At 34.8% G+C, this 9,556-nt stretch overlaps 2 protein-coding genes across 2 annotated transcripts; one reads left to right on the top strand and one right to left on the bottom strand.

Annotated features, from left to right (window-relative positions):
* Positions 1–324: 324 nt before the first annotated feature.
* LOC146940087 (inducible nitrate reductase [NADH] 2-like) lies at positions 325–4,281 on the top strand. Its single transcript, XM_085753701.1, has 4 exons — positions 325–1,421; positions 1,546–1,686; positions 2,429–2,661; positions 2,872–4,281. Exons 1-4 carry the CDS (start codon positions 422–424, stop codon positions 4,198–4,200), a joined length of 2,703 nt encoding a protein of 900 aa, XP_085609827.1. The 5' UTR covers positions 325–421; the 3' UTR covers positions 4,201–4,281.
* Positions 4,282–6,228: 1,947 nt separating this feature from the next.
* LOC146940086 (auxin-binding protein ABP19a-like) lies at positions 6,229–7,065 on the bottom strand. The gene has a single exon (XM_085753700.1). The coding sequence runs from the start codon at positions 6,967–6,969 to the stop codon at positions 6,337–6,339; it is 633 nt and encodes a 210-aa protein (XP_085609826.1). The 5' UTR covers positions 6,970–7,065; the 3' UTR covers positions 6,229–6,336.
* Positions 7,066–9,556: the final 2,491 nt, after the last annotated feature.

The following is a 9,556-nucleotide window of genomic DNA, read 5'->3' as shown; positions in this document are numbered from 1 at the left end:
GTTACATTAAGGGACGGAGGGAGTAAAATCAATCAATAAATATAATATAATTTACTTGCAAAGTACTCCCTCCGGTCACTATTATAAGCAAAAGTTGATTTTTTAGGTTCATTCAATAAATGATGTATGTGGTCTATATATAGACTACATACATCATTTATTGAATGAATCTAAAAAGGAATTTTTGCTTATAATAGTGACCAGAGGGAGTAGCAATTAATTAAATCAATTTGAAGACCTTTCTGTGTATAGCTGTCACGTCTCTGTCCCATAATCCAATCCCATATACTTCTCTATATATATTCCCTCATTCACTCCATCATTACCCGCTCAAAATCAATTCACCTCTTCCATATCCAAAAATCAACTACTCTCATTCATCACTACTATTACCTCATCATTCATCAACCAATTTTCTTCAATGGCGGCTTCTGTAGATAATCGCATCTGGACAGGCCTTGAAAAAGGTCCAATCCACACTTTCAGGTCAACCCCAGATGTCATGCATTTCAATAAATCTCCTCAACCGCCATTGCCATTTCATAATTATCATTCCTTAAGCGAAGAGGAAGACGAAGACGAAGAGAAGGAGATTCAAAACTTCAATAACGACCTCATTATGAAATCAAAGCAAACCACCAAAGAACTAGAACCGTCGATCTTTGATCCACGCGATGCTGGGACCTCTGATCAATGGATTAAACGGAACACCTCAATGCTCCGTCTGACAGGCAAACACCCCTTCAACTCAGAGCCACCACTCCAAGAACTAATACAGCATGGTTTCATCACACCTGTCCCACTCCACTATGTCCGCAACCACGGACCTGTCCCAAAAGCACAATGGGATAGTTGGACCATCGAAGTATCAGGTCTGGTAAAAAACCCGACCCAATTCACGATGGCCCAATTAATCGACGACTTCCCAAGTCATGAATTCCCGGTTACTCTCGTATGCGCGGGTAACCGGCGCAAGGAACAGAACATGATAAAACAAAGCATTGGTTTTAACTGGGGTGCAGCTGGTATCTCCACTTCAGTGTGGCGCGGTGTACCTTTGTGCACCGTGCTCAAGAGTTGTGGCATCTTGAACCGTAACAGTGGAGCTTTCTATGTATGTTTTGAAGGTGCTGAGGAACTGCCAGGTGGCGGTGGGTCCAAATATGGAACTAGTATCACAAGGGAGGTTGCATTGGATCCTTCACGTGATATAATTCTTGCATATATGCAAAACGGTGACGTTTTAACACCTGATCATGGTTTTCCTGTTAGAATTATAATACCTGGTTTCATTGGAGGAAGAATGGTGAAATGGTTGAAGCGTATTATTGTTACTTCTCAACAATCTGATAACTATTATCACTACAATGATAATAGAGTACTTCCTTCTCATGTTGATGCTGAGCTTGCCAATGCTGAAGGTAATTTATTTTGGTTCGAACGACCTATACATATCATCGTCTTTGTAGTTATCAATTGAACTGTATTTACAAGACATTTTTATATAAGTGCGATTAATCTGTGTAATGTAATTTTATTTTTCAGCTTGGTGGTATAAGCCGGAGTATATTATAAACGAGTTGAATGTAAACTCTGTGATAACATCACCGTGCCATGATGAAATACTGCCTATCAACTCATGCACTACTCAGATGCCTTATTTACTTAGAGGCTATGCATATTCAGGTGAGTTTTATACTATTGCAACTAGAGGAAAATCATTTTTGATTGTTCCCAAAGATTAAGGTCCTAACTTTTAGTCAAAATCAATTCTCTTCTCTAAAGTCTAAAGTCTAAACTCAATTTTATTATGTTTCATAATCACTTTTGGCTCCCCAAAATTTAAATCTGTGTCTAATTTCAACTTTTACGAAGTGGACAATTATTTTTAAAGAGGATGGTTTTTAAGCTGTCCCTGTCTGCAATTTAAAATTAATACTATACTAGTGTGTGTGTGTATATATATATGGGACACTTGTTGTTGGCAACTAGGTCCTTTTTTTACTCAACTATGTATCAATATACTATTAATTTTTTTAACACAAACCAGCAGTATCCGAAAGGGAAAGTATTGATATGTTATGGTTGCAGATTCAAATTGGAACTTAATTGGTGTTTGTCTTATATATATGTATGGAAAATGCTAGATATCAAGAATGGATTTTCTTGATGAATTCAAGAATGACATGGCATAATAATCACCCTTAGATTTTAATCTTATTTATTAAAGTTTCATAAAAAATATTATGTATATGTATGTACTAGTTAGTTTCTAGTGCCGAACTGTGATATATTAGAGTTGATATATATATAACGTACTTTGACCATGCAGAATTGTAGTAGTTACCACTTGCAAGATTGTATAGTCCCTACCTGTATTTGATTTTGAAAACAAAGAGAGTAACCTCAACTATTGATGACTGTGCAGGGGGTGGTAGAAAGGTGACACGTGTTGAAGTAACAATGGACGGTGGTGAAACTTGGCAGGTATGCACATTAGACCATTCAGAAAAACCAAACAAGTACGGTAAGTACTGGTGCTGGTGCTTTTGGTCCTTGGAGGTTGAAGTGTTGGACCTTCTAGGAGCCAAGGATATTGCTGTACGAGCTTGGGATGAGTCCCTCAACACCCAACCTGAGAACCTCATTTGGAATCTCATGGCAAGTACACATACCCCAAACTTATCACTTAATACTACTAGCTACCGTAACTAAAGTTAATGCATTTGGTCTAAAATTTGATTTAAATATATAAATTTTTATTGACTCAATTTTCCTACTTATATATAGGACCAGAGGGAGTAAATCACATTAAAACTTTGCTTTAATAAAGTATTTGAATTAACAAGCTTTTACTATGCATTTGTTCAGGGCATGATGAATAACTGCTGGTTCAAAGTGAAATCAAGTTTATGCAAAGCTAACAAGGGTGAGATTGGAATATTGTTCGAGCACCCAACTCAACCAGGGAACCAATCAGGTGGCTGGATGGCAAAAGAAAGACAGTTGGAAAAATCATCAGATTCTAACTCAATCCTCAAGAAGAGTCTCTCTTCACCCTTCATGATCACTAGCTCAAAAACCTACACTATTTCTGAAGTGAAAAAACATAATAACGCTGAATCAGCATGGATCATTGTCCACGGCCACGTCTATGACTGCACACGCTTCATCAAAGATCACCCTGGTGGCGCAGATAGCATCCTCATCAATGCTGGCACCGATTGTACAGAGGAGTTCGAAGCCATCCACTCTGACAAAGCCAAGAAAATGATTGAGGAGTATCGAATAGGTGAACTCATAACCAGTGGCAGTCACTCCTCCAATTCGTCACCAAATAACTCAATGCACAATGATGCCAATAATTTGGCCCCCATCAAGGAAATGCTTAAAGATACACCCTTGTGTAGCGTAGCTATAAACCCACATGAGAAAACCTCATGCAAGCTTCTCTTTAAAAAGTCAATCTCTCACGACGTTAGGCTCTTTCGTTTTGCATTACCTTACGAAGAACAACTCTTGGGATTACCCGTGGGGAAGCACATATTCTTATGCGCTACTATTGATGAGAAGTTATGCATGCGAGCTTACACTCCAACAAGCAGTGTAGATGAAAAGGGACACTTTGATCTAGTGGTTAAGATTTACTTAAAAGGGGTGCATCCAAAGTTCCCTAATGGTGGCCTAATGTCTCAACACTTGGATTCAATGCCTATTGGCTCATCCTTGGATATAAAAGGTCCATTAGGACACATAGAGTATACGGGTAGAGGAAACTTTATGGTTCACGGTAAGCACAAGTTTGCAAAGAGACTAGCCATGTTAGCCGGTGGAAGTGGGATAACACCAATTTACCAAGTGGTTCAAGCGATTCTAAAAGACCCAGAAGATCTAACTGAAATGCATGTTGTGTATGCTAATCGAAGCGAGGATGATATATTGTTGAGGGAAGAGATGGATTCATGGGCTAAGAAGCATGAACGATTCAAAGTGTGGTATGTGGTACAAGAAAGTAAAAGAGAAGGGTGGGAATATAGTGTGGGGTTCATTACTGAAAGTATTTTGAAGCAACATGTTCCACGGGCTTCTCAAGATACATTGGCGTTGGCATGTGGGCCGCCACCCATGGTTCAGTTTGCAGTAAAGCCCAATTTGGAGAAGTTGGGCTACGACGTTACCAACAACTTGCTACTCTTTTAATGTCGCTGAGTATGACGCTGTATGTATGATATCTGGATATGTTTTGGTACATAAATAAACAATTTTGTTAGTTTCCTTGTATCCAAGTTTTTCACGTGATATTCCTCAAAATTACATGACTTGCATATAAGTTTTATTAAGGCTCAGAAGTTTTTATCAGTCTGGAAGCGTACGTTGAATTATCAAACGTATAAATTTTATTGTTCAGAAATGAAATTTATATCCGTAAAAAGAAAATTGAAATACTATTATGAGCGAACTTACTGAAATACAATTGACAGAGGAAGGAAGTTGCAAACAATTTTCTGCTATTTGGCAGGTTAGTGGAAACTGCAGAAAAAAATAGCATCAAAGACCTTTTTAACAGCATTATGATTATAGTTCTTCTGTCTTGTAGCTCTTTATGTGGTATATTTTTCTTGATGCTAACTGAGAAGCCATATAACTCGATGAAATCTAGAATGTGGCGTATAACTAGAACATTGCAAAAGCATAAAGATAAAAACGAATTATTGACTATCATGTTTAAGAATAATGACTTGTAATACAAGTAATGTGTGAATTGATTGGTGAATCAATCTATATTGTTTACATAACAGTTTTTAGTTAGTGACTTGTTGAACAAGTAAGAGGTGTTAGCTAGTTTGTTGAGATAGTTAGTTGAATTGCTTTCTATATAAGCAACCCTATCATGATTCACTATTTAATTCCATTCACTTCCATCCCTTGTTAATAAGATTTTAATTTTTCTCATTGTTCTATTTCATCACAATCATTCTCTCAATCTTCACACCGGAACTTCAATTGTTCCAACAACAAATCAAGGGATTTACGATTAAATAGCACCAAAACAGAATCTATAACTTGTTATCAAAAGCAAAATAAGACCAAGTGGATGAACACATTGGAGAATTAGCTACTAGGCAAAAATATTTCAAAATAAAGGAAAATAATTGGAAATGATGATGAGTTTGAGAAGGAAACATGAGCGAGAGGGAGAGAGACCTACGTAATTGTGCTGCAATGAACTCACACATGAAAGTATTTGCTTTGGGAAGAATCTAAAATTGCAAAAATGAAAACAGATCATTCAATCCATCAAATTAACCTAAAAAATAAAAATCACTGCTATAGAAATCAAAGTTGCTAGATTAGGTAGACTAAAAGTAATAGATTTCATTTCAATACGAAATCAAATCACCGGGAAACAACGATCAAAACATAAAGTCAACTCTGATAGTGATATGTTCTCAATGTTAGAAACTGATTTTTTCATACATGAGAAACAACGTTGCCCTTTTTGAAGATAATTTGGGAAATGATATTCTGTTTTGAGCTTCTTAACATTGAGAATAGTGTCTCATGCTTTCTTCATTCATGTACAGATAACAATTCTAGGCATAATATCATAAGTTATGACATATAAAATAACGATGATAAGGTTGATTGTTCTTACAGATCGAAAATCATTGTGTTGGAAATGATATTCAAAATTTCATCAAGAGTCATTTTGGCTTAAAAGCTGGTCTATTTAGTTGCATAGCAGTCAACCATCCTTTAGTGTAAATATATAGCTTTAATAAACTTTAGGCAAAACTTTCCAGCACAGTAAAATTTACAGGTTTTTTCAATGACATTTTGATTAGTTTATGCGATCTCATCTTATCTTGCTTCAATGCATCGGTATAAAAACATTCAAATCCTTATTGAGGCAATCTATCTTAAGCTACAAGGAATGGAACAATCAGCCATTCAACCATGACAATTATAATGTCAAGGAACATTCAGGACTGGCAGATTTCGGTAAATGGTTCTCAATCTGAATCTAAACTCGAATTAGCAGACGGAAAAAACATGACAATTAAATTGGTTTTAGCTAATTCGAGAAGATTGACATTATGTGTGCTACGTTTTTATTGTATCATGTCAATCTATCAATATCTTTTTGATTATATAGTTAAGTTTCATCTCTGCGGTTAACAGATTATATGAAAATAAGAATAAGAACCATAGTAAAAACCATTGAGATTAGATAAGAACCATCCTAACTTCTTGTATTATTAATATGAAAATTGACATAGAAACATAATAACCAAACACACTTGGTTACATAGAAGTCAATATTCATAAGAAATCCTAGCCAGTGCCGTTAAACCGAGCCTTAAGCTTCTTAATTTGTGAAACATCAAGAAGAGTAGTCTGTGCAATTATAGAAGTAGGTAAGTTGTTTCTAAATAATACATAATCAAGATACTGAAAGCTAGGCTTTGAGCTACTATAAGTAGCAAAGGCAATAGCTTCTCCAGCACCAGAGTTAACAACAAAATGCATTAGTCCTTTAGGAAAAACCATAATATCACCAAGCTTAAGATCTTTGACATAAACTTCTGTAAGGTTAATAAAACCAGCTGTAACTTTACCTTGAACCATGATTAGTAATTCAGTTGCATCGGGATGAGTATGCATCGGAACAGATCCATTTACACCAATGTCTACTCTTGCCGCAGAGACATCGAGTCCATTGAGACTTGGTAATTCAATGACAGATGCTTTGGTTAATTTTACATTAAAATCTTTGTTTATGTTTCCAGGTACAAAGCCAGAGAACACAAAATCATCAACTGTTGGTGATTTGCATGGATAGCCTGAAGGAGTGTCTGGATTGTTGAGCAAGTTTGCTACACAGAAATCATTGGCAGAAGAAGAAACATGGGAGGTATATAATGAGAAGAGAACAAAAAAGAAAACAATAATGTGATTCATTTTCATCTTTGAAAATTGAATTTGGGTTATGGGAATGTGAGAATGGCTTGTGCTGCTTATATAGTGATATATTCTTACTAGGGCTTGTAGTAGGTGTAAAATATTGTACTAGTAATTTGATTTGATTTCCTTAAAACAATGTAACCTTAGTGATTTTTCTTATTCATTAATTTTTCTCTTTCCATGGACACAACACACATACAGAAAATCTGTTTAGTTTTTGTTTTCTATTAGAAAAAGGTAAATTGTGTTGTACAATATATGACTTTTTTTATAACATCCTATCATGCCTAAGAAAAAAAAGATAACATCCTATAAAAAAGGTTTTGAGATAACACGTTTTCTACTAATGGTAACACGGTTTCTTTGAGAAGTAAATGACAATACATATAAGTCAAAAAATTAATGTGATCATTTTGTATTTTATTTAAGAAGGGCATTTGCACTATATTGGCTAGAATGTATGTAGAGATGCAATGGAGAGTTTAATTTTCCTTAGTTATGACTATATTAGGAACAATCAAGGTTATAGCTTCTTTCTCTTTTTATGATGAAGCCAATGGTTATAACTATGGGACAGGTTTACATTCCACCAATATACTCCACCCGTCTCAAATTATAAGAAAAAAAAACTCATTTTCTTTGTTCCAAATTATAAGCAAAAAAGACTAACTTTTATGATATTTAATTATGCTTTTTAAAAAAATTATCTTTTCCAAAGAGAAATTAAATGCAATTTGCATTCATTATGCTCTCCCAACCAATAAAAATTGTTTTTACATTTTTCTATGAAACTTATTCCAATGGTAACACAAGAAACTATACTCCAAATTACAATATTTTAGTTTTCTTAATAAATGTGAAAATATTTTTTTCCTTATAATTTAGGACAGAGGGAGTAATTTTTTTTTTAAGATCCACCAACATAACGTTATATATATATATATATATATATATATATATATATATATATATCTTTTCTTGGTGGTTTTTGAGATATGAACCCTGGACCTTGCATATATTATGCATTGTCCTTGCTAACTGAGTTAAGTTCACGGAGACAGATGAAATATATATATATATATATAGTCAGGATCTGTTGACACCAGGTGTAAGTATTTTGGCTTACACCAAATCACAACCGTTAAAACCAATCAATCATACGATCATTATAAAATTTGAATATTGGAACACGGCTCATTCTTTCTCCTTCATCATAGTAGTTTTTTTCTTTAACAATGAAACTTGCGATTCCGTTTACTCTGGCTTAAGATCCACTCAGTCATCAACAATCTCACATCTACCATCACTTGAGATCCATTCTTCATTGGTTCAAGACCTAATAAACCTTCTAATGTGACAACAAATTTTTCTTTGGATAAAAAATCATGGGATCCAACAATTGTATGAATCCAATTATGATTGTTTTGAGATTATCCCCTTTTAGCGTTTCTTTTCATCACCTAAATGTTCTTTATCCCCTTTTAGCGTTGCTTTTCAATTATGATTGTTTTTGGATTTCAATACTTTCAATTGCATCTAGATCATTTGATTTATAATCTGATCCTTTTAGCGAAACTAACAGAAGGTTGTAGTTGGTGTAGATGACATGCTTTAACGAGATCCCGTGATATGTATTCCTTCCGATTCTTTTGTGGATATAATTTAAACCATACGATCAATTAAATTTAACGGTTAAGATTTGGTGTAAGTCAAAAAACTTACACCTGATGTCAACGGATCCTGACTCATATATCTGCTAACTTATACCAACCTAAAAACACTAAGGTGCAAGTTAGCAAGTTACACCTACTTATATTTTACCAAAAACCCAAATTTCTTTATTGTAAGTCATCTAAAACTAAAGGACATTTTTGTCAATTTCATTTTTTTTTCAAATAAAAAAAACACGCACATAATGTATCCGGTTTTTACGCTTGCAAGTTGAAACAATCGTGAGACCTGGCATACTCAAAGTCCACTTGTTGTTTTTCAATCTTTCTTTTCTTTTCGTTTTTTATGGAAAAAACCACACGTTGAACCATTTTTTTTTCCATTTTTCTATATATTTCCAACCCCCAAAGCCCTCCCCTCCCTTCCCCTCCAAACTCCCAAACAAAGCTTAAGGTGCAAGTTAGCAAGCTACACCCACTTATATTTTACTAAAAAACCAATAAGCACTAATTTATATCACTTGGATTTGAAGGGTATGTTTGTCAATTTAACCATGTCTTTCAAAATAAAACAACACAAATCGTAACCGTTTTTTAAAATGTTGGAACCCCATGGAATTTTTCTATTTGTTTGTTTGTTTTGTGAACATATTCTCGTGTTTCTATAACTAGGTGGGCAGAAGTCAGAGAAGGGGGCTAACCAAAAAAATTATAAACCCTCCATAATCCCCAAAACCCTCCCCCAATACAATTTTTGAGTTCCCCCAAATGAGGGAGATTTTTTATTATGAGTAAAAAATTAACCTCCAAAGCCCTCTCCTCCCAATGTCTTCTATTTCTTCCACTTGCTCCTTCCTTTTTTCCAAAACCCTCCCCTCCCCTCCAAACTCCCAAACAAAGTCTTAGTGTTTTTAGGTGGG

Source organism: Medicago sativa, chromosome 3, assembly GCF_051527215.1.
Source record: "Medicago sativa cultivar Bolivia chromosome 3, Bolivia_mono, whole genome shotgun sequence".
Classification (NCBI taxonomy): Eukaryota; Viridiplantae; Streptophyta; class Magnoliopsida; order Fabales; family Fabaceae; genus Medicago; species Medicago sativa.
This window is presented reverse-complemented; position numbering and strand designations above follow the sequence as displayed.

Excerpts from the sequence above, each read along its gene's own strand:
- LOC146940087 (XM_085753701.1), top strand. The coding sequence starts at position 422 with ATGGCGGCTTCTGTAGATAATCGCATCTGGACAGGCCTTGAAAAAGGT. Across the intron at positions 1,422-1,545 it reads TGAGCTTGCCAATGCTGAAG|CTTGGTGGTATAAGCCGGAG; the intron begins GTAATTTATTTT and ends TTTATTTTTCAG. Across the intron at positions 1,687-2,428 it reads TAGAGGCTATGCATATTCAG|GGGGTGGTAGAAAGGTGACA; the intron begins GTGAGTTTTATA and ends ATGACTGTGCAG.
- LOC146940086 (XM_085753700.1), bottom strand. The coding sequence starts at position 6,969 with ATGAAAATGAATCACATTATTGTTTTCTTTTTTGTTCTCTTCTCATTA.